This window comes from Leucopleurus acutus (genome assembly GCF_964270905.1).
Source record: "Leucopleurus acutus genome assembly, chromosome: 9".
In the NCBI taxonomy this organism is placed as follows: domain Eukaryota; kingdom Metazoa; phylum Chordata; class Mammalia; order Artiodactyla; family Delphinidae; genus Leucopleurus; species Leucopleurus acutus.
In genome coordinates, this window is record NC_139144.1 from 91,489,317 (window position 1) to 91,514,104 (window position 24,788).

Below are 24,788 nucleotides of genomic sequence, written 5' to 3' on the forward strand. Positions count from 1 at the left end.
AATGAAGAGTAGCCCCACTAGAGAAAGCCCACAAGCAGCAACGAAGACCCAACACAGCCAAAAATAAATAGATAAAATAAATAAATTTATTAAAAAAAAAGAGAGAGAAAGAGAAGGCCATATAGGAAACTTAAAAAGGAGAACTATAAAGACAGGAGGAAAACTAGGAGGGGTGGTGCCCCATAAGTCAAGGGAGAAAAGAATTTCTAAGGTATTCGGAAAAGTGCTTGTGGGATTTGACAATCGATCACTGGTGACCATGCTGAGAGCAGTTTTAGAGGAGCTAAATAACCCAATTGCTATGGATTGAGTAAACCTCAATCAAGCGAGAGCATGCCTGTTATGTGAGATGATGGTTGAGGGGGAGTTGCAGGAAGTTAGATTTCCTTCATCGAAAGTGATCTACCAAGAGGGAAATGTGTGGGCTTAAAGAGTGTGTGAGGGGAAGGCTCATAATAGTTGTGCTGAGAAAGAAAATCTTCTTTGAATGCCACTTCCTGCCAAGTTTCTGCTCAATATTTTTCTCACTTTCATGCTAAACTTCGGAAAAAATCCCTTTACCTTTTCATTCTCTCTTCCCCTTCACTCCTTAAGACCACTTTCACTGTAATCTGGCATTTGTCTCTATATAACAATGACTTTCAAAAAAATTACCCGTGACTTTTGTGTTCCACCTAATGTACATTGTGTCATTCAATATTATTTGTTCAGAAGAATGAATATGCTTGCTATTCTTAACAATGTACTCTGTGATTTTGTTTAAATTATTTAATTCTGATTTCCAGTAGTGAAATGAGACTATAAACTCTATTTTCTCCCAATCTCAGTGGAATGTTGGAGGAGTTGATAAAGTGAGGTTGTGAGGTACATGGAACATCTATGAAGTAAGCAGCTATAATTATATTTCCCTAGTAGGATTGTTTCAGGGATTAAATGAGATAATGTAACAGCAACAACAGTCTTAATAAGTATTCTTAATAAATATCTGGTATATGATAGCAAATTCATTTTTAATTTATTTTTTATTGAAGTATAGTTGAGTTACAATGTTGTGTTAATTACTGCTATACAACAAAGTGGCTCAGTTATACACATATATATACATTCTTTTTCCTATATTTTTCCATTATGGTTATCACAGGATATTGAATATAGTTCCTTGTGCTATACTGTAGGACCTTGTTGTTTGAAAGCAAATTCTTAATAAATTCTTAATAATTATCTGGCATATGATAGCAAATGGTAATGACTGTATTTTAGTTTGAAAATTAGCAAACTAAAATTTAGCAAGTGAAAAAAGAAGGTCCAGTTATTTGGGGTGCTTAGGTAGAAAAATATTTGGTGTTTATGAAATGATATGTCTGCAAATTGCTTCAAAATAATCTCCTGTGTTGGGGGTGAGGAACAGGAACTGACCAGCTATTGAAGCTGGTCATTCATTATTCTAATTTTGTATACATCTGAAATTTTCATAATAAAAAGTTATGATTGTTTAACTGCATGCAACTATATTGACGCAATACACTGGTATATACAGTAGATGAAATGTAATGAACTTAGTTGGCAACCCATCAAGTGGAGTTTTGAGGTTTAGACACCTTACACCCCACTCCACTCCCCAAAGTAAGGGAGTAACGCAAGGAACATTTAATTTGTGGAGATAATTATTTGGATTTACGCCTTTCATAATATCATAAGTGGGCGTCATTTCAATAAACAGTCTTTTTCTGTTCCAGCTAACCAACTTTAATCACTAGAAATAAACTACAAGTCCCAGGATGCACTGCACGATTAACGTCAACTCGAGGACCTCGGGTCTTACCCTCGCCTGACTTAAATGGGAATTTTCGTCAATCCCGGCGAAAATTGACGTCTGTGACTTAGAACAGATTTTGGAGTATTTGTACTCCTGTGTCGGTCGAGCGTGCATTTCGGAAGGGACAGCGTGGTATCTTTCTGATTAGGCGTGGCCCCGGGCAGCCTCACCCTCTTCTGGGGCTTCCGTGCGGCGGGAGGGCTCCGTTAGTTCGCCTCCAAGATGGCGACGCTGTTGGCGGTAAATTCGGGTAGGTACGGCCGGGCCAGAAGGCAAGCTGTGGGGCAGGGTGCTGGTCCGTTCTTCAGGCAGAGACGTGGGCAGTGAGGTTCCTCGGAGTCCAGGTCCGCACTTGTGCATAGTTCCCGCTTCTCCCTAGCTTTGGGCCTAGAGTCCCGCCCCTCCCCAGTTTGAATGGCGCGCGTCGGCGCTGCGGCTCTAGCCCTAGCGTTGGGGCTTAAGGATCGAGGCACGGAGGCTTGGTCCCCTGGAACCGGGCGTGCAGTTCTCGCAGCCCAGGGCCGAGTCTGGTGCCTTCCATTCCCCACCCCATTATGTGTCTGCGGTCCGAATTCCTGCAGGATTTGCAGTTCTCCGGCAATGAGGCCGGGAGACCTGAGATATTTTTCATCCACGAGCGCAGGCTGAAAACTCGCACCTCAAAATGGACACTGGGGCCCTTCTTGGAGGTTGGGTGGGTGGGTGGGGTCCTACAGGAAGAGAGGCCCCTGAATTATGAAGCCTGCAATCCGGAAGGTGGCCCAGGAGTGCTGTGACTCCCAGCTCTGCGTGTGTGGCCCGCCCCTGGATGCCCTTGTACCTTTGGAGCAGTAGATCTTCGGGGAGGGGCAGAATCTAGAAGGGAGTAAAGAAACTCTGAAAGATTTGGATTGGGTCCTCTGGGCAATTCTCAATCAGGGGCGGAACCCCCCCCCCCGTCTCCATCGGGGCGTTTGAAAGAGTGAGTGCATTTTGACTGTCAAAATTCCTGGGATGCACCGCTGGCTCCTAGTGGGCGGGCCAAGGATGCCAAAAGTGCTGCAGCGGCCGGAGCGGGCCTGAAAATGAAGAATTTCCTGCTCAGAATGCCTTGATTGAGCCGTACTAAACTTAATGGGCGGTTAAGAGCACGTCTGTGTGGTAAATGCTTGTAGAGGATCTCACTCAAGAGGAGTCTTTTCTGGGCGCCTTCTCTTTCCGTCCTTATACAGTCTTTTTGTTGCTGGTTTGTTCTTTTCACACGACCGATATTCTTGAAAACTTATCTAAACCTGACTTTTGCAAATCAAACCATTTCGGAAACACTACGACAAATTGTTTTATAATAATGAATGATTATGTTTATCAAGTACCTCCTTTTTCGCAGCCACTGGACTAAGCGTTGTACTTTCATCTTATTTAGTCCCCTTTATACAACTCTGGGGTAGCTGCTATTAAACACCCCATTTTACAGGTTTGGAAATAGAGTCTTAGAGTGGTTAAGTAACTTCTCCAAGGTTATACAGCTAATGATTCGAAGCCAGTCTTTGATACTTAAACGTCTACATGCTCCTACTTAAGTAAAACCTAATTCATTTCACTACATAATATTTCCATATATCTGAATGTTAGTAGTGAAATTACTTCCTTAGTACTGCTGTCCTGCCGTCCCACACAGATGTAAACTTAAAACAAGGCTTGTGTGTTGTATGTGTGGTTATATACTTTTCTTTAGTATGTACTTGTTTTAAGTTACTATCATTAAACATAAATCATTGAAGGAAAAGGAGTTGCCAACAGTTGCAAAGAGTATACATTGTATGACAAGGCCTTGTGGCAGGAGTGTTTAATTGGCAACGTAGAAAGGAAACTTTTTTTTTTTTTTTTTTTGCGGTACGCGGGCCTTTCACTGTTGTGGCTTCTCCCGCTGCGGAGCACAGGCTCCGGACGCGCAGGCTCAGCGGCCATGGCTCACGGGCCTAGCCACTCCGCGGCATGCGGTACCCTCCCGGACCGGGGCACGAACCCGTGTCCCCTGCATCGGCAGGCGGACTCTCCACCACTGCGCCACCAGGGAAGCCTGAAAGGAAACATTTTTAAAAGCCCAGTCAGGAGAATATATTTTTTAAAAAAGTAAATGTGCAGCGAAGCAACCCAAATGCCCATTGACGAATGAATGGGTAAACAATGTGGTCTATAGATATATAATGGAATGTTATTTAGCGTTAAGAAGGAAATCCTGTCTTATGCTCAGCATGAATCAACCTTGAAGACATTCTGCTAAGTGAAGTAAGCTAGTAACAAAAAGACGAATACTGTATGATCCTACTTGTATGAGGGATTGAAAGTAATAGAAACAAAGAATGTTGGTTGCCAGAGGTTGGTGGGAGGGGGAAATGGGGAGTTGTTTAACGGGTACAAAATTTCAGTTTTGCAAGATGAAAGAGTTCTGGAGATCTGTTGTACAACAGTGTGAAAGCCCTTAATGCTACTGAACTGCACACTTCAAAATGTTTTTAAGATGGCAAATTCTATATTATGTGCTTTTTTACCATAATAAAAAAAAATTAAACATCTCAGAGTTGTAGAAGGGGGAAAAAGTAGAGGTAGAGTTTGAAGGCCTATGCCTGAGTTTCAGCGGCATGATTTACTAGTATTGTGACCTGTATCAGCCCGGCTGAGTAGACCTACAGGCTTGTGAGTAAGCAACCATTGACACTGACAATCCTTGGATGGCTGTCTGGTCACCCCTGTCCTGTTCATAGCATTGTCTATTTCAGACCTTTTCCACACTCCTCAAATCTAGTCTTCTAGTCACAGAGAAAATAAAAGCCAACAGGCATGAACTCTTTTTTTCACGCTTGAACCTACAAACCTAGATATATCTGCACTCTTTCGAGTCAGTTTCCCTGTGTCTTCCTGTCTAAGGTAAATCCTGCCCTTTACACTCTTCTCCCCATTATCCCCTCCTCTCTCTTTTGTTCCTTTTCTTTCCACTAATTGCCCAAATCTTTATCTTGATCTCATGCCTTATTCCAGTTACTGTCCTCTTGCTCCTCTTCACAGTCAAACCTTTCAAAGATTCATTAGTGTTCAGACTCTGTTGCCATACCTTCTCCTCCTCTACCCACTCTGGTCTGTTCCCATCCTCCTGAACAGCTCTCAACATTTACATGCTTTTCTGTTTCACTAAGTCCACCAGACACTTGAAATCTATCTCACTTGATCTTTTAGGGTAAAGACCCAAATCCTTAACATGGGCAGGTAAGCCCTGCATGGTATGGCAGTTGCCTCCTTTGCTGATCCCTTCTTGGTACTCTTGCTCTCTTGGCATTTTCAGGGGTTTGAGAGTGCAGCATTTCCTCTTGCCTCGGGAACCCACATGCTGTCTTCCTGGAGTGTACATCCACCACCTCCCACTCCTACTTTTTTTTTTTTTTCTTTTTTTTTGCGGTACGCGGGCTTCTCACTGTTGTGGCCTCTCCCGTTGCGGAGCACAGGCTCCAGACGGGGGCACGAACCCGTGTCCCCTGCATCAGCAGGCACACTCCCAACCACTGCGCCACCAGGGAAGCCCCTCCCACTCCTACTTTTATCCTTCACATTTCAGCCCAATTATCACTTGTTCAGTGAATCCTTCCCTTCCCTGATCTCCCTGGCTAGGTCACGTTCCCCTATTATGTGATCATTGCCCTGGGTACTTCACCTTCATAGCACATACCATAATGGGTATTGCCCTTATGTATGACTATATGGTAAATGTGCTTCCTCACTACACTGTGAGCTTACCCATACCTAGTACATGATGAATGAGTGAATAAATTTGACTTGCTGGAGGTATTCCTAAAATTTAGGAAAGTAAATGTTTTCCTCAAACAAGCAAATGACTTAATGTTAAAAATACATATTTAGTAATTTGGAAAAATTATAGCCTCCTTTCATCTATAATCAATAACAGGGAGATATTTACCAAAATTAGTCAAACCAAAGACAAAATGAATATAAATCTTTGTTGCAACTACCTTCTGTGATGTGTTGATGTTAATGATGGACTCAGGAGGCTGGTATCTGTGGGGTTTTTTAGTGTAGATTTTTGATCTGTTATTGGATGCCTCCCCACAAATGGGGGGAAGTGGAATTCTCTCTAGAATTCACTGAGCTTATTCAAACTATGTATAGTGCAAAGAAAGTTATTCTTCAGGGGTTCTATTGAGTATTACTTTTATAGACAGTTTACTTTTGTTCGCTTTTTGTCAGGTTTTAAAAATACCTGTGGTAAGGCAAGTTTCACATTTGCCTACAAGTCATTTTTGATAACTTTCCTTCATCCCCTGTGCCAATCAGTTACCAGTTCTGACTCTACCAACAGACCTTGCCTTTCTACTTTACTGCCCTCATCCTGGTTAAGGTTCCATCACCTCGTGAGTAGCTTACCTACGCAACATCCTTGGGTCCTGACACTTCATATTCTAGTTAGTCCATTGGTCACACCATTGTCCAATTTCATTTTGTCATCTACTACTTGAAACATTCCCATTTACTAACAGGAAAATTTCCATCTTGGCCAGGAATACAAGGCTCAAACCTACTCTGTCCTTTGCAGCTGCAAAGAGCCAAGAAGATGATCTCTAGGGAAGTCAGTTAGTCACCATCCAACTAGCACCTCACAGGCAGTCACCAGGATCCAGGGTCAGGTCCTCATTTTGGCAGGCCTGGAACTGTGATGTTTGTTAGTGTATCCACAGTTGAGTAGATTCCAGTAATTGATGTTCTCTGATCACATTGGGAAAAGACAGATATATAAACCAGTATGTCAATTAATTGATCTTTAGTGGGAAGTACATCTGCATGGATACTCATTTCATCAGCACATTTTTAATTCTAGAAATTTATATGACAAGCTATATTTTTCATTAGAAGATTGTCAAGTTTAGGATCAAAACAGGAGAAGCAAAGCAAGGAGTTGGATGGTTGTCTCTATGTAAGGTCTAGACATGGTGATTCCCATTCCTCCACATCCCCACACCAAAGACCTGATGCAAAACTTCCTGCTCTGCCCTTCAGATTAGGTTAGAGTCTTCCTTTTATATGTTCACATAGCACTCTGTACCTCTCCCTTAGACTGGTAGTTCTGTTTTTTTGTTTTTTTTTTTTAATTTTTATTTTTGTCTGTGTTGGGTCTTCGTTGCTGTGCGTGGGCTTTCTCTGGTTGCGGCGAGTAGGGGCTACTCTTCGTTGCAGTGCGTGGGCTTCTCATTGCGGTGGCTTCTCTTGCTGCAGAGCACGGGCTCTAGGTGCACGGGCTTCAGTAGTTGTGGCTCGCAGGCTCTAGAGCGCAGGTTCAGCAGTTGTGGCCCACGGGCTTAGTTGCTCTGTGGCACGTGGGATCTTCCTGGACAAGGGCTCGAACCCTTGTCCCCTGCATTGGCAGGCGGATTCTTAACCACTGTGCCACTAGGGAAGCCCTGGTAGTTAGTTGTGTTTTGAATCCTGCATTTAATGCCTGTCTTTCTTGTCAATCTATAAGTTCTCTGAGGCCTGGGATCCTGTCTTGCTTGCTCTGTAGTCCCTGGCACATGCATGACCCTCAGTAAATGTTTGTTGAGTGAATGGCTGATCCAGCTTGACTGGTTTAGTCTGTCCTCTCCCTGTACATCCTTTTTTTTTTTTGCGGTACGTGGGCCTCTCACTGTTGTGGCCTCTCCTGTTGCAGAGCACAGGCTCCGGACGCGCAGGCTCAGCGGCCATGGCTCACGGGCCCAGGCGCTCCGCGGCATGTGGGGTCTTCCCGGACCGGGGCACGAACCCGTGTCCCCTGCAGGCGGCGGCGGACTCTCAACCACTGCGCCACCAGGGAAGCCCAACTTGCACATCCTTTTTTAAAAAAAAAAAATGTGCCCAGTAAATTGCCTTCTTCTGACAACATTGTTCATAAGATTGTAATGCATTTAGTTAGGTTATCTTGCATGTCATTCTGACTGTTCTGGTGACTTTAGTGGGATTTGTGTTTTCTCAGATGGCAGTTAAACATGTTTGCAGACCACCCTTTACGGTTTAAGCTATAGTTAGTTCATCTGTTGAGTGAGTGAGTGGTTTTGATTAGTTTCTGTTTCAGAGTCTTTATAAACACAGGGGTGCCATATCTGATTGTTTGCAAACAGAAACTTTGGGCTTCCAGGTCGTGTTTTTCTAACCATGCTTAGTAGTGAAAGCTCTCTAAGTATTACTTATTATTGTTATTACCTTTACAAAGCAAAATGTGATCCTTTTTATATGAGTTTACAAAAGAATTCCATATTTCTATGTTGTTTTTTAATAGCTAGTGTCCCAGCCAAAACAAAAACTTATTCTTTCAGCTTCCAAGTTTTATAGAATCTGATTTTTTTCCCCCGTATTCTTGCTTTTCCTCTAGATGATAGGGAGGGAAGGAAAGGCAGTTACATTTATTGAGTGACTATGATATGCCAGACACTATATTGTATATTTTACCTAGTTTATCTCATTTAATTCATTCAACCCTATGAAGCAGGTGATCTCCCCATTTTATATAAAAGGAAACTGAACTTCAAAGAGGTTATTTTCTCACTCCATGTCACGTAACTAATATTAAGTGACAAAACCAGGTTCAACTGATATTCCAATTTAAAGTCAGGATTTACTTTATATTAAGTTAGGTAAAATGACGTTTATATTATTGCTTTTGAATTCTAATATTCTTTTATATTAATCTTTGGTTTGTATATATAACTCCTTATATTTAAAAGTAGCTGTGAGCAAAAAAAAAAAAAAGGAGCTGTGAGCATGACTAAAATGTATAGACGATAACCTTACCTTATTTTCCAAATATATGTTTTATTTGATGCTGATTTTTATTTTTTTTCTTTAAGCTGCTAGTCTGTGGGGTCCTTACAAAGACATTTGGCAGACTGTGGGAAATGCTCTTTGGAGAAGACAACCTGAAGCTGTTCACCTTCTTGACATGATTTTGAAGAAACACAAACCTGACTTCATCTCATTGTTCAGAAACCCAGTAGGAAATTTTCTTTTTTTGCTTCTTGGATTTGCTTTTTCCTTTAAAGATTGAAGGAGCAAGTAAATTCTTAATGCATGTAAATGAAATGTTACTTGTTCTAGTCCATTGATTCAAGTTTTTTCTAAAAATGGAAGTTTCCTGGGAGCAATTATTATCTTTTTTCTCTTCTCCGTAGACATTAATATTGTATTTATCTCTAGCTAGGAGATATCTTAATAGTATTTGAATACAATTTAGAAAGTTCCGTATATTTCAGAAATATGAGCCTCCTTGGAATTTCTGACTTATAATCTGTCTAAGCTTAGTAAGATTGATTATTTTATTTATTCCCAGGTACACTTCAACATTTTAACTCTTCATAATGCTATGTAAGTTGTGTTAGCAGTTAATTCTTACATATTGTTAATCACTGCATCTTGACGTACTTTTCAACCAGGGGTAGAGTACTTCAGTGGCAGGGATTCATATTTGGAAGCTCCTTTCCCTGCTGCTTGACAATTTTTTTTTATAGACCAGCAAGACCATCTAAGAACTATTTAAGAGCCCTAGCCTGGGAGCCAGTTGAGCTGAGTTCCAGTCTTGGCTCTACCACTAAAGAGTTGTATGACCACAGGCAAGTCACCTGACTTATCTGGGCATCAGTTTTTCCATTCTGTTAATAGAGCAGTTGAATTAAATGACTGTATGGCATTTTTCAAGGTGTAAATACCTAAGATTTTATGATCTATCAAGTAATTCTATACTATATGTTATTTGTTAAATATTTGCCAAGTAAGCCTTTTTGCAAATAAGACTACATTTTAAAATAACATACTAATAAGCTATCATTAGCCCTACTAATTAATTCTATAATTTTTTTCGATTTGCTATTTCCCACTTGAAGATTTATTGTTTTTATATTTATTAAAGATATATTGGAAAGTTTCTTAGACATTTGAAAAATAGTATGCTATTTTGTGTGATTTCTCAACATTTTTTAGTTCAGAGTTTAGCAGAAGCAGTTATTGAGAAGGTAATAACAGTATAAAAAGTTGAAAGTGATGTAAAATGTTACCTCATAAAGGTCTAACTATATCTGATAGTTAGACCTTTATCTGATAAGCAATGCTCCTGTTTGTCACTTTACCAGACTGCCTTGTGAATAAACTTCTCTAGGTAACAATTTACCTTGTCTCCATGTGCTATTGTCATTACATGATCCTATTTATTTATTTTTATTGTTGTAGCCCAAAAATGTTCAACAACATGAGAAGGTTCAGAAAGCCAGTACAGAGGGAGTTGCTATCCAGGGTCAACAGGGAACCCGACTTCTTCCTGAACAGCTTATTAAAGAAGCCTTTATCCTCAGTGACCTTTTTGATATTGGAGAATTGGCAGCTGTTGAGCTTCTCCTTGCTGGTAGGTTGACATTTAACTGAACCTATGGTAAGGTAGTACATAAATGTAAAATTATTCACTTGTAATTTAAAATATTATATCATTTAGATTCCAAAATAGTTTCTAAAGATGTAGTTTATTTGATATTCACAGTGTTTCCTTTTGTTTATCTTTGACTAATGGGAAGGCTTTAGTTTAGTGATTAGAGTTGTTAAAGGAAATGTAACTGTTTTAAGATAGACTTTTTCATGGTAATTGACTAGCAAAGAATGACTGCATCTCAGAAGTTTTGTAGCAGAGAGCATTTATTGTCATATAATGAGTAAGAAGGTAAGGTCACTGCTTTTTTGGAGTTTCTTTTTGAGGGGGTGATTCAGATAATGAGTAAAGAATAAGATAATTTCAATAATACTGAGTTCTAGGAAGAAAATAAAACAAGGCAGTGGGATATAGAGACATGGGGGATGATAGGGGGCACCTGTAAGTAGGCTACTTAGGGGAGGCCTCTCTGAGATTGGGACATTTGATCTGCAACCTGCATGATGTCAAGATACCAGAGTTGTTGGGGAAGGGTGTTCCAGGGAGAGTAGACAGCTCAAGGTGCGAATGAAGGCCTGCTGAAGGATACAAAGACCACTGTGGCTGGAACATCAGGAACTAGGGAGAATGAAGGAAGACGAGGACAGAGCAGGAGTCGGATCATAGTCTTGCAGCCCATGAAGATTATTTGGATTTTATTCTATTTACAGTGGGAGGTTGTTGGCAGGGGCTTTAAGCAGGAGTTACAGAATCCAGAATAACTGAAATTATTTCTCTGGCTGCTGTAGAGAGAAAAGATTGAAATTTCCATAAAATAAGCAGTTCATTTTAATTATAGCAAGGGAACCATGTGAAGAAGCCAGGTGGGCATTTTAATTGAAAGAAAGTCTAATATGTCTGAAGATAGCATGTGGCTGCCAGAATCCTTTTTGACCTAAGGCTGCATTAAAAGAAATATGATATTGAGAATGACTAAGGTCGTTTTCCCGTTCTGTGATGCAGATGTTAACTGGACATGCTTGAATTTTGAGTTTAACTCAAAACTTCATTTAACAGTTATTTTTTCTGTGCATATTATGGGCCAGGCACTGTGTTAAGACTCCAGGGATATAAAGATGAATAAAACTTCAAGTAGTGTAAAGGAGCTCTTGGTCTAGTAATTGAGAAAGACATGGAAACCAATAACTATGCCACCATTAAGTAGATTAATGCATGGTTTAGGGATGATCCAGAGGGGAGGCATTTAAATTGACCTCAAGTTATACAGGGAAGTCCACAAAGATAACGAGGCTTACGGTAGTTGTTGAAAAATGAGTAGGCATATGTCAGGTGGAGTAGGTGTGCACTCAGGAAGACAGAGGGCATCTAGACAGAAGAAATCGCCTGTAAGAGGTGTGAGGCAGTGAGATGAATTTGGGGAACAGAAGGGAGTAGAGTGTAAGAGCGATTGGGCCAAGGGTCGAAAAATACCATAGGAAATGAAACAAACTATAAACCCGTGTCCCCTGCATTGGCAGTAGGATTCTCAACCACTGCGCCACCAGGGAAGCCCAAGTAGAGGACTCTTAAGACCCTTTAAACCCTAAGGTTCTGTGATTTCTTTGAACTGAACATTGGTATAGTGATTTTTGTCTCAGCCTAGACACATATGTGTTTATTTACTAAATTATTTCTCAACTCCCTTTCCTAGGAGAGCACCAGCAACCACATTTTCCTGGCCTCACCAGAGGCTTAGTAGCTGTTCTTTTATACTGGGATGGAAAGCGGTGCATTGCAAATTCCCTGAAAGCCTTGATACAGTCTCGACGAGGAAAGACATGGACCCTCGAACTCAGGTCTGTTTGCATGCTAGGATTTCAAGGGGTTAATTAGAAATTGCTTGAAGAATTATAATTTTAGAAACAAAAATTCACTTTAGTATGTATAATTTAAGTGTATAACCTAAGTTGAGTAATAAATCACTCCCTTATTCTGCCAAGAATGACACAACAGTTTAAACCTGCTTTATTTTGTTTACAAATGAAAGGTAATTCAGTTATTTATGGTTAGAAGTTTATTGAAACACAAAGATCTAAAAAGAATGGCAAGAGCTATGTTATAACTCATCCTGGTTGTTTCCAGTAACCTAACATTATCATCAAAAGAGTGTTTGCTATATCCATGTGATGAGAAAGTATAAACATTACTGTTCATTATAACTTTATTGATTATTTTCATTACAGTCCAGAGCTGGTTTCCATGACAACACGGTTTACTGATGAGCTGATGGAGCAAGGATTGACTTACAAAGTTCTTACTCTTGTGTCACAGATTGATGTTAACAACGAGTTTGAGAAACTACAGCGTGAGAGAGGTTTAGGCAGTGAAAAACATCGAAAAGAGGCAAGGGTTCAATGACATCAATTCACGGGTTGTCTGTGTCACATCTTGGAGGCAGAAAAGTCATGTCACTTAGAACATTCTTCTAATACAGGCATAGGAAAATTAACAATGCCTCGGAAAGTGTATAGGCGGTTGTGTCCATGAAATTGACTTGCACTTGTTTCAGCCTCTTTCTAGGCACTATGTGCCATGCTAGCACTTTTTCTGGAATGAGCCCTTTAAGAAATTTTTTTTTTTAATTTATTTTTGGCTGTGTTGGGTCTTTATTGCTGTGCGCAGGCTTCCTCTAGTTGCGGTGAGCAGGGGCTACTCTTTGTTAGAGTGTGCGGGCTTCTCATTGTGGTGGCTTCTCTTGTTGCAGAGCATGGGTTCTAGGTTCGTGGGCTTCAGTAGTTGCGGCATGCGGGCTCAGTAGTTATGGCTTGTGGGCTCTAGAGCACAGGCTCAATAGTTGTGATGCATGGGCTTAGTTGTGCCACGGCATGTGGGATCTTCCCAGACCAGGGCTTGAACCCGTGTCCCCTGCATTGGCAGGCTGATTCTTAACCACTGCACCACCAGGGAAGCCCCGAGGCCTTTAAGAAATTGTCCTATAGAGGAGGTTGGGACTTAAGATTGAGGAATTAATAGTAGGGTTTGTTCAGAATTGCAGAGGTGAGATTTTAGGGTTGCTTATGGATTCAGATATATTTATATAGTTTGCCTTTATGATACATAGTTTACATTTTGGAATAAGATCAGGCTTCAGTGTAATTTATTTATATCGATAATCATTCATCTTTATTTCTAGGTTTCTGATCTCATCAAGGAGTGCAGGCAGTCTCTGGCAGAAAGCCTTTTTGCCTGGGCTTGCCAATCACCTTTAGGCAAAGATGACACTCTGCTCCTTATTGGACATTTGGAAAGAGTGACTGTTGAGGCTAATGGCTCGTTGGATGCAGTGAATCTGGCTCTTCTTATGGCACTTCTGTACTGCTTTGATATCAGTTTTATAGAACAAAGCACAGAGGAACGTGATGGTATTGGATTTTGTACCTATTAATACATTTATTTCAAAAATCAGATTTAATTGTGGAGATAACATTTAAGAAGGGTGATTTTTTAACAACTAAGATAAAAATAGTATATTTTATTCCTTTGTGTGTAATTCATCCATATTTGAATATTTAGATATAAGATCACATTTTTAAAGTAATTGCAGCCCCGTTAGCTATTTCTGTTATCTTTTGAGGTTTTGGAATGGGAACGTGCTAAAGGATTTGCAATATATGTTTGTTGAATTAGGCATGCCTAATTTACTTGCTTGTTTTTTCTTTTTTTTAAATTAATTTATTTATTTGGTTGTGCCAGGTCTTAGTTGCGGCAGGTGGGCTCCTTATCTGCGGCACATGGACTCCTTAGTTGTGGCAGGTGGACTGCTTAGTTGTGGCTCGCCCGTTCCTTAGTTGCGGCATGCAAACTCTTAGTTGCGGCATGCATGTGGGATCTAGTTCCCTGGCCAAGGATCGAACCTGGGCCCCCCGCATTGGGAGCGCAGAGTCTTAACCACTGTGCAACCAGGGAAGTCCCCCTACTTGCTTGTTTCTTTACTATTCACATTTTAAACCTTTCATTCTAAGGGAGGATAACTATAATTTTTAGTAATATATTATCTTTAACTTTTTTTTTTCTGTGAAGTAGATAAAATTTCTCTTGGTAACCTTGTAAACAGTTACTGCTTAGAACCGAGGATCTCAAAAATGATTCCCACAAAGGAAGCTTATTGCCATTTAATGTCATAAATATTTATAATTATTCCAACAGTTGTCCGCTGTCCGCTTTTGATTGTATCATCCCCGTCTCCTTTCGTTAGGGATGTGAGGAGACCAGACACTTCCCACTCCTCTTTGGTGATCATCCTTAGCCATTACAAAAGGCTTATTTAAAATAAAACTACCCCTTACCTCCAATCGAATTGTCACATAGTACATTGCGTGTCACATGACAAGCAGTACCTGTGCTTCTCATATAGGAATGCTGCCAGTTAATGCATTGGTCAGATTTCCTGTATTGAATGAAATGAATCACAGAATTAAGTAGATGTAGTCTGTTTTTATGAGAGTATACTTATTATTTCAAACATTAATTATAATTAGTCATAATTTTTTGATGGGAATACTCTGACTTTCTGATTCTTAGACATTATTCCTGTATATCAAAAGTGAAAATTTCTCTACTTTGGTATAGTCGTCTATTTTTGTTTTCAGATATGATTCATCAACTTCCACTGTTGACAGAGAGACAATACATTGCAACAATTCACTCTCGTCTTCAAGACTCACAGCCTTGGAAACTGCCGGGGCTGCAAGCCACTGTGAGACTTGCCTGGGCACTGGCTTTGAGGGGGATATCTCAGCTCCCTGATGTGACAGGTAAACTGATTGTAGGTCATTTTGTTATGAGGAAATGACATATCAGCGTTTAATGGCATTTCAGAAAAGGTGTTATCTTTTTCTTTTTTTTTTTTTTTTGGCTGTGCCGTGTAAGGAAAAGGTGTTATCTTTGACATGTATAAGCATGAGCCTAGGAAGATACCTAGAGTTGTGGTAATTGAAATTTTGTATTGAGAAGTACGGACCTTTTCCTTTTTTCTTGTCTCCCAAAAGAAATTATTTGAAAAATTTTTTCCCTTTCTTGCAGCCAGTGACAATTCTCTTTTAGCTTCTTTTTTTCCTTAAGAGTTTTAAATTTGAAATGACAGTATAACAATATTTTTACATTTTTCTTTTTGGTTTTGTTCACAGACTAATTTTTCTTACATTGTATCAGATTAAAAACTACTGTTATTTTAAATTACAGTATATTAGGTGATATTTGGTTCAATCAATAATGGATGTGGAATCTGACGTCTAACAATCTGTTACCCACTATAGCATATCCTCTTCTGCTGTTTACGTGCATGTAATTATCATACTAATAGTGGTTTACTCTAACAGGATGAGAGCTATGCTTTTGTTGTAATTTGAAGGCCCGAAAATTGTCATTTCTGTAGGTTTTTACTGTAAATCTGGAAAGGTTTTATTAAAGTTTACAGTCCATGTCAATGTTTCCTAGTCTTAGAGTGTCAGCAGATTCCAGTATCTTATCAATTGTATGATTCCAGAACATTTTGTTCTCTAGTCTCATGCTGTTCCCAAGTGGGCTGTGGAAAGATTTTTTTTTTAAATTTTTGAAATTTATTTTATTTATTTTTTCTACAGCAGGTTCTTATTAGTTACCTGTTTTATGCGTATTAGTGTATATATGTCAATCCATATCTCCCAATTCATCCCACCACCACCACCCCCCAGCCAGTTTCCCCCTTTGGTGTCCATACGTTTGTTCTCTACATCTGTCTCTATTTCTGCCCTGCAAACCGGTTCATCTGTACCATTTTTCTAGGTTCCACGTATGTGCGTTAATATACAATATTTGTCTTTCTCTTTCTGTCTTACTTCCCTTGTATGACAGTCTCTAGATCCATCCACATCTCTGCAAATGACCCCATTTGTTCCTTTTTATGGCTGAGTAATACTCCATTGTATATATGTACCACATCTTCTTTATCCATTCGTTTGTCGATGGGCATTTAGGTTGTTCCCATGACCTGGCTATTTTAAATAGTGCTGCAATGAACATTGGGGTGCATGTGTCTTTTTGAATTAGGGTTTTCTCTGGGTATATGCCCAGTAGTGGGATTGCTGGGTCATATGGTAATTCTATTCTTAGTTTTTTAAGGAACCTCCATACTGTTCTCCAGAGTGGCTGTATCAATTTACATTCCCACCAACAGTGCAAGAGGGTTCCCTTTTCTCCACACCTTCTCCAGCATTTGTTGTTTGTAGATTTTCTGATAAGCCCATTCTAAATGGTGTGAGGTGGTACCTCATTGTAGTTTTGATTTGCATTTCTCTAATAATTAGTGATGTTGAGCAGCTTTTCATGTGCTTCTTGGCCATCTGTATGTCTTCTTTGGAGAAATGTCTATTTAGGTCTTCTGCCCATTTTTGGATTGGGTTGTTTGTTTTTTTAATATTGAGCTGCTTAAGCTGTTTATATATTTTGGAGATTAATCCTTTGTCCATTGATTCATTTGCAAATATTTTCTCCCATGCTGAGGGTTGTCTTTTCGTCTTGTTTGTAGCCTCCTTCGCTTTGCAAAAGCTTTTGAGTTTCATTAGGTCCCATTTATTTATTTTTGTTTTTATTTCCATTACTCTAGGAGGTGGGTCAAAAAGGATCTTGCTGTGATTTATGTCATAGAGTGTTCTGCCTGTGTTTTCCTCTAAGAGTTTTATAGTGTCTGGTCTTACATTTAGGTCTCTAATCCATTTTGAGTTTATTTTTGTGTATGGTATTAGGGAGTGTTCTAATTTCCTTCTTTTACATGTAGCTGTCCAGTTTTCCCAGCACCACTTATTGAAGAGACTGTCTTTTCTCCATTGTATATCTTTGCCTCCTTTGTCATAGATTAGTTGATCATAGGTGCATGGGTTTCTCTCTGGGCTTTCTCTCCTGTTCCATTGATCTATATTTCTGTTTTTGTGCCAGTACCATATTGTCTTGACTACTGTAGCTTTGTAGTATAGTCTGAAGTCAGGGAGTCTGATTCCTCCAGCTCCTTTTTTTTCCCTCAAGACTGCTGTGGAAAGTTTTTTTTGTGTTACAAGTTTTTCTTTGGCTATGTATTTTAAAATTTTTAATAAATAAATTTATTTCTTTATTTATTTTTGGCTGCATTGGGTTTTCGTTGCTGCACATGGGCTTTCTCTAGTTTTGGGGAGTGGGGGCTACTCTTTGCTGTGGTGCACAGGCTTCTCATTGCAGTGGCTTCTCTTGTGGAGCATGGGCTCTAGGCGCATGCGCTTCAGTAATTGTGGCATGTGGGCTCAGTAGCTGTGGTGCACAGGCTTAGTTGCTCCATGGCATGTGGGATCTTCCTGGACCAGGGCTCGAACCCGTGTCCCCTGCATTGGCAGGTGGATTCTTAACCACTGAGCCACCAGGGAAGTCCCTGGCCAAGTATTTTTTATATTAAAGCTGGTAGATGGAGAATTAGACATTTACAATCATGTACAAATTCTGTTTCTCAGCCATACCTCTTATTCATTTACAAGTCTTATTTCAGTACTTTTCTGGCATAAAATTGCTGTATACTTTTAAGTAGCTATGTGATAGTTAATCAAATTCATATACTGTAAATTACCATTGGCCTAATCTTGAGAGGCACAGTAGAAAATACTATATACTTCACTAGATAAGAATAGGAATCCAGACCTAGTTTCAAGTCCTAGATCTTTGGCTACTTAATCTCTTTAGTTTTACATGCTCATACCCTTTTATAATCTTTAAAATTAGGGGTATTATAATGAATGTTTTCCTTTTTTTTTGGCTGTGTTGCATGGCTCACGGTATCTTAGTTCCCTGACCAGGGATTGAACCCAGGCCCTCAGCAGTGAAAGCGTGGAGTCCTAACTACTGAACCACCAGAGAATTCGCTATAATGAACATTTTAAAGTATACGTTTTTATCTGTTAATTTATATTTTAAAAATTACTAGAAAAGATGAATAGCTTATGTTGCAGAAATGGTCATTTCTTGAAATAATCCAGACGAGTTTTAACAAAGATGTGAATTTTGAAAAATTAGTTCCTACTCTTTTTGTAGACTTCTGGACATTTTATAAAATACGTTTATTACATTATTTTATAAAAAGTGTGTTTTGAATTTTACTAAACTGATTAAAATTTTTATATACTGTTTTGAGACGATAAAACTCAATTTACATTAAGATATTAGTGTGCTTTATTACCTAAGTAAGTAGTCTTCAAGCAATAGTTCTTAATTTCAGTATTTCTGAATTCAAGTGAAGGCTTGGAACTAGTTATTAATATTTAATTAATATTAATATTAATAATTAATAATTTTAGTAATCATTACTGTTAGTAGTAATAAAGAATTAAGAAACTATTTTGTTCTCAAGGAGTTTGTATGATATGGGTAGATATGCAGGCTTTATTTTAAAAATACAACACATAATAAAAAAAGGGAAAAACCAACCAATCTCTTTTCCTCTGGTTGAGACTATCCTGGTTTATATCTATTCCTGACCCTTTTCAAGGCATTGAAAGTGTACTTTAAGTAACAGAATGTATTTGGTCTCTATGACAGTGAAGCAGAATAAGCTATTTAACATTTCTTTTTCAAAGACAGATTATCACAAAATTACCTAGTAATTTTTTTAAAAAATATATTTATTTATTCATTTTTGGCTGCGTTGGGCCTTCGTTGCTGTGCGCAGGCTTTCTCTAATTGCGGCGAGCGGGGGCTAGTCTTCATTGTGGTGCAGGGGCTTCTCATTGTGGTGGCTTCTCTTGTTGTGGAGCATGGGCTCTAGGCGCGCAGGCTTCAGTAGCTGTGGCACGCGGGCTCAGTAGTTGTGGCTTGCGGGCTCTAGAGCACAGGCTCAGCATTTGTGGTGCACGGGCTTAGTCCCTCCGTGGCATGTGGGATCTTCCCCATCCAGGGCTCAAACCTGTGTCCCCTGAATTGGCAGGCGGATTCTTAACCACTGCGCCACCAGGAAAATCCCTTAAGTAATTTTTTTATCGCTCTCGATGTTATTGCGAAGAGTAGATGATTTTCTAGTGTACTTTTTCTGTAATTCTTTGGGGTTTGTGAGTCAGTTACAGTTACACACTGTCTTATTTTGTGTACAGAACATATTAGAAGGTTGAGAAGAGATCTGAATTTTGAACTATCAGCGGAATATTTTGAGATATTGTAATCTAGTTTAGTAATTTTTCCTCCATGTGCTGTTTTTCTAAATATGTTCCTAGCTCTGGCTGAATTCACAGAAGCAGATGAAGCAATGGCAGAGCTCGCAATTGCAGACAGTGTTTTCCTGTTCCTCACTGAATCCGTAGTGGTGTCAGAAAACTTCTATCAGGAGGAATTTTATATTCGTAGAATCCATAATCTCATTACAGATTTCCTGGCACTTATGCCAATGAAGGTAAGTGTTATAATGTAGGATGAGTAAAAAGTAGTAGAAGAATTTTATAAAATAATTTAAAATTGACTAACCAACTTTATGTTTTGGAAACTAATAAAACCTTTTACTGTAGACTAATATTTGGCAGTAGTTGTTATGTTACAGCTTGTGAATTAGTTTGTGATTCATGAAAATGAAATAATGTAAGACCCATTAACTGAGAACAAGCTAAAAGGAAGAAATATTTGGTGTTGAGAATTGTTTGTAATGAGAAAATAATAGGCAAATGAAAATGCTTCTGTGGGGAGAAAATTATTAACTTCATGCTACCCTGGAGAATCAGTGCTAAGGTTGTCTTATTTAATGCCTTTTATACATGATTTGGAAGAGGTATAGTGGAGAATCTCCAGTTTTATAGTTTCATAGATAATTGTTTAGACTCTTAATTATAGTGTATAAATAGACCTCCACATAGATATGGGTAAAGTGATGGGTTTAAGACACTAATGCAAAGGTTGCTTTTTTCTTTTTTTTTTTCTTAATAACAGGGCCCAGGGGCCCTGCCTACCTTTAGTGAGGTTACATTTGAATAAAGTGCTCAAACTATAACATTGATCCAAAAAGGAATTCTTAGAGCCATTTTAGACAGTTCCTACATAGCGTATGTTCTTTGTGCCATTTTGTGTCAAGGAAGCCATCAGAGTGGTGGCAGGAAGTAAAGGAGGGGGTAAAGTCCTATAAAACTGCCTTTTGTGTGTGTGTGCATAAAAAAGCACCCGAAGGGTCTACACTTAGAATACCAATGTGCAGTTCTGATATCATACCTACTGAAAAACATAAGGCAAATGGAAAAACTACCCAGAATGGTAGCAAACAAGGAATGAAGTGCTTACTCATGATATAATGAATCAAGTGTTCATTGAGTTTCTCCTGTATTCCAGGTAACCATGCTAGGAATTGTGAAGAAAACAAATAAGTAGGAGATTGAGTCCCTGCCAGCAAAGAATATATAGTCAAGTTCAGCAGTCCCCAACCTTTTTGGCACCAGGGACTGGTTTCGTGGAAGATAATTTTTCCACGGAAGCTGGGGGAGGGGGTTGGGGGGGGATGGTTCAGGCAGTAATGCGAGCGATGGGGAGCGGCAGATGAAGCTTCTCTCATTGCCCGCTGCTCACCTCCTGCTGTGCGGCCCGGTTCCTAACAGGCCACGGACCACTACTGGTCCACGGCCTGGGGGTTGGGGACCCCTGGTGTCTAGTTGGAGAAATGAGATATACACAGAAAAATACAGGTAGTAACAGTAAGTAAATGACAGGTATAGACAGTAAATTACAGTGGATTTCTTAGGCTAAGGATAGCTCACTCAGGACTGGAATAGTCAAGGAGTGTTTAACAGGTAACTTGAGACCTCATCAGCCTTGAAGGATGTGGTAGATGAACATCATAGAATTTTGGAATTGGAAGAAATCCTTTCATTTTACATTTGTGGAAATGAAGCCTTAGAAAGGGTTAAGGCTTTAACTTTTTCCTAGTTATTAGTCCAGAAGGGACTTTTACTATGGAAAGATAGTGGTCATCTGGAAAGATAAAGGCTGAGAGGAGTTTGAATAAACAAAGTCATATGTGGCTTGAATAGGGTAAACAATGAACTTATTCACACAATTTTGGGACACTAAAATTTTGTTAATAGATATAGTACTATTTAGGTTATCTATGTCTTCTTAAATGAGCTTTGAAGGTTTGTGTCTGTCAGTGAATTTGTTTCATTCCAGTTATCAAATCGATTGGCATAAAGTTATTACTAGTATTCCTAATATCATACTTTTTATGTCTGTATGATCTGTAGTGATGTTTCTTCTTTCATCCCTAATATTGGTTAATTTGTGTCTTCTCCCTTTTTTCTTAACCCGGCTAGAGATTTATCAATCTCATTGATCTCTCCAAGGAGCCAGCCTTTGGCTTTATTGATTTTCTTATATTTTCTTTCACTGTTATTGATTTCTGCTTTTACTATTTTTTTCCTCTCTGTTTGGGTTTTAATTTGCCCTAATCATTTCAGTTTTTTACCGCAGAAGCTTAGATTATTGATTTGAAACCTTTATTTTTTTCTACTATGGGCATTTAATGTTATAAATTTATCTGTGATTTCTGTTTTAACTGGGTCACACAAAGTTTGATATGTTGTGTTTTCATTTTTATTCTATTTAATGTATTTTGTAGTTTTCCTTGAGACTTCTTTGATTGCTGAGTTATTTACAAGTACATTGTTTAATTAGCAAATGTTTGGGGAGCTGGTTTTGCTCATTACATGACTATAGTGGTGGTATTAGTAGTTAGTAGGTAGTACCAGGGATGCTAAATGTCCTGTGATGTTTAGAATCATCCAACCTAGTGAAGAAGTATCCTACCCAAAATGTCAGTAATTGAGAAACACTTTAGTTAAAATTAACTTATCTGTAGTGGAAAATGCATTGAAGTCTTAAGATATTATAAATTATTATTAGTAATATTGCAGTAAAATTCCTAGCATATTTCTTCACATTATTAAAGTGGAATAGATATTTAAACAATATTTTTCTTTTATGTAATCACTTTTAGACAGTTGCCTGATTTTCTCATTTCATTATTATTAACCCACATAATAAATTTACATATAAACTATATAATAAATTTAATAGGTGAAGCAGTTGAGGAATCGGGCAGATGAAGATGCTCGAATGATTCACATGAGTATGCAGATGGGCAACGAACCCCCCATTTCACTTAGAAGGGATCTGGAACAATTAATGCTCTTGGTAAGTTGTTATATTGGATGGACTATCATCTCCCTCTCTCCGTTATTTTTTCCCCACCTTTGGAAAATTTCAGATCTAATATCTTAAATATACAAGTGAATTCAATAAAAATGTAAATTTTTATTTAAAAGTAATTTGAGTTACAGGCATTTTCCCACAGTCTTTGTTTACTGTTTGCAGATTGGTGAGCTATATAAAAAGAATCCTTTTAATTTGGAGCTTGCACTAGAATACTGGTGTCCCTCAGAGCCTCTTCAGACTTCCACTATCCTGGGTTCTTACCTTGGGGTGGCTCATCAGCGACCCCCTCAACGCCAGGTGAGCTCCTAGTTTTTCTACTTTTGTACTGTGGGATGGTAACTGGAAATCTTAAAAACATGAAAAATGGTATTTCCTGCTGTTATTGCTGTTCATGCAAATGAACACTATTGTAACCTTTAGACATTTATACTTTTTCCTTTTATTTAATGAAATTGAAACTCTTAAATTGATCTGATCATTTTGGAGTTTATATAGTCAGCCTTTTATTAGATACTAGCTATGCATCGAAGCATTAGACACAGAAAAGTGTCTAGTTTCTTTATGAGTCACTTACTTGGATTTAATTAGTATTTATTAACTTACTCTGTCCCCTATAGGCATGACAAAGAATATACATCATTCTTAGCAAGTTGAGGAAGATAGGAGAGGTAAAAATACTACAGGAAAAAGGCTTAGAAGTTATAATTAATGACAGAATGCCTATGAGTCAGTAGATAATGTAGGAAAAAGTCCATTTTATATCCTGTAGTAACTAAAGGATGCTGTGCAGCAGCAAATCAGATGGATTGCCATATCTGTCTTCATCTCTTTGGGATTTTCTGTTCTAGATGTTTTAATGCCATATAATACAATTTTCATTTATGCTAGCTAGAGTCTAAGATCAGGACCCCCCCTTTTTTTAACTGTATTTCTTACATTTATTGTTTCACTTTTTTCCATTTAAAAAGTTTTGGAGAAGGGTTTATTAAAAGTTTATAAATATTAAAAGAAATTTCCATTATGAAAATTTTCAAACATATGGAAGAGAGAATAATTATAATAAACACCCAACATCTTAATTTATTTTTATTTTTTTACAGCAAATGCCCCTTTCCATTTAATCATTTATTTATTGACTGTGTTGTGGTATGTGGGATCTTAGTTCCCAGGGATCAAACCTGTGCCCCCTGCAGTAGAAGGGTGGAGTCCAGACCACTGGACTGCCAGGGAATTTCCCCAGAAGAATTTCTTTTTTTTTTTTTTTTGCCTTGCGACTTGTGGTCCCTTAGTTCCCCAACCAGGGATTGAACCCGGGCCCTCAGCAGTGAGAGCATGGAGTCTTAACCACTGAACCACCAGGGAATTCCCCAACATCTTAATTTAATAGCTGTTAACATCTTGCCATGTTCACTTCCACTCTTGTTATTTCTACTGCTTTTATTTTGCTGGGTTATTTTAAAGTAAATTATAGGCAGCATGACCTTTCACCTCTCACTGGTTAAGTTAGTATCTCTTAAAAATAGGGATATTTTTTCTGTATAATCATAAAATTGTTATACCTAACAGATTTAACAATAATTTCCAGAGATCTGTAACATTTTTCGTTCTGAGTTCCAACTAATTAGTCTGAATAATATGTTTAGTTGTTGATAATAGATTTAAGGCATAAGCAAGAGAAAAGAGAAATCTAAGAAGTAGACTTAGAGAACAGGAGTGTGGGAACATGTATTGGCCAGAACACAAAACAGAATATGTTTAGGTTACTATAAAAAGTTCTTTCAGGTTCCTAGATCTTCATACTAAATTTGACTGGGATTTAGGAACTCTGGGTTCTAAGTGTACCTTTGAATTTGCTAGTTAATTTTAAATGAGTAAACTTCTTCAGTTGTTTTACATATTTAGAATGTGAGTAGTCTTACGTTTTGTGACATTACGATGTTTATAAAAATGTACTTTATGTTCACAAAGATATTCTATAATTGCATTAAATTGCTAATGACAAACTTGAAAATGTAATTTTTCATAAATAGAATACCAGATTATTTTGTCTTGGGTGGGGAGTTAAATGAGAGTACATAATTCATTTTAGTTCATATGTAGTCTTTATTAGCTAGTCCATGTTGGCTTAAAGTTAAGATATGCTTTATGTAAACTGTTGGTTTTTCCCTATTTCAGGTTGTCTTGTCAAAGTTTGTTAGGCAAATGGGTGACCTGTTGCCTCCAACTATTTATATTCCTTATTTGAAAATGCTCCAGGGATTGGCTAATGGGCCCCAGTGTGCCCACTACTGTTTTAGTCTACTCAAAGTCAATGGTAGCAGTCACGGTAAGAAA

The 24,788-nt window shown here is 38.5% G+C and overlaps 1 protein-coding gene across 2 annotated transcripts in view; it reads left to right on the forward strand.

The window, feature by feature from the left end:
* Positions 1-2,038: 2,038 nt before the first annotated feature.
* NUP205 (nucleoporin 205) overlaps positions 2,039-24,788 on the forward strand; it is a gene marked incomplete at its 5' end in the record, with an annotated part of 80,453 nt that continues 57,703 nt past the window's right edge. Inside the window, 11 exons of one of the 2 annotated variants that reach the window (XM_082846801.1) lie at positions 2,039-2,066; positions 8,683-8,825; positions 10,055-10,226; positions 11,935-12,079; positions 12,467-12,626; positions 13,417-13,645; positions 14,873-15,037; positions 19,484-19,659; positions 22,317-22,433; positions 22,614-22,751; positions 24,630-24,780. In XM_082846801.1, the coding sequence (XP_082702927.1) occupies positions 2,039-2,066; positions 8,683-8,825; positions 10,055-10,226; positions 11,935-12,079; positions 12,467-12,626; positions 13,417-13,645; positions 14,873-15,037; positions 19,484-19,659; positions 22,317-22,433; positions 22,614-22,751; positions 24,630-24,780 (1,624 nt within the window). Of the gene's footprint in view, positions 2,067-8,682; positions 8,826-10,054; positions 10,227-11,934; positions 12,080-12,466; positions 12,627-13,416; positions 13,646-14,872; positions 15,038-19,483; positions 19,660-22,316; positions 22,434-22,613; positions 22,752-24,629; positions 24,781-24,788 lie in introns of those variants that run through there. The other variant, XM_082846800.1, reaches the window with a different exon arrangement.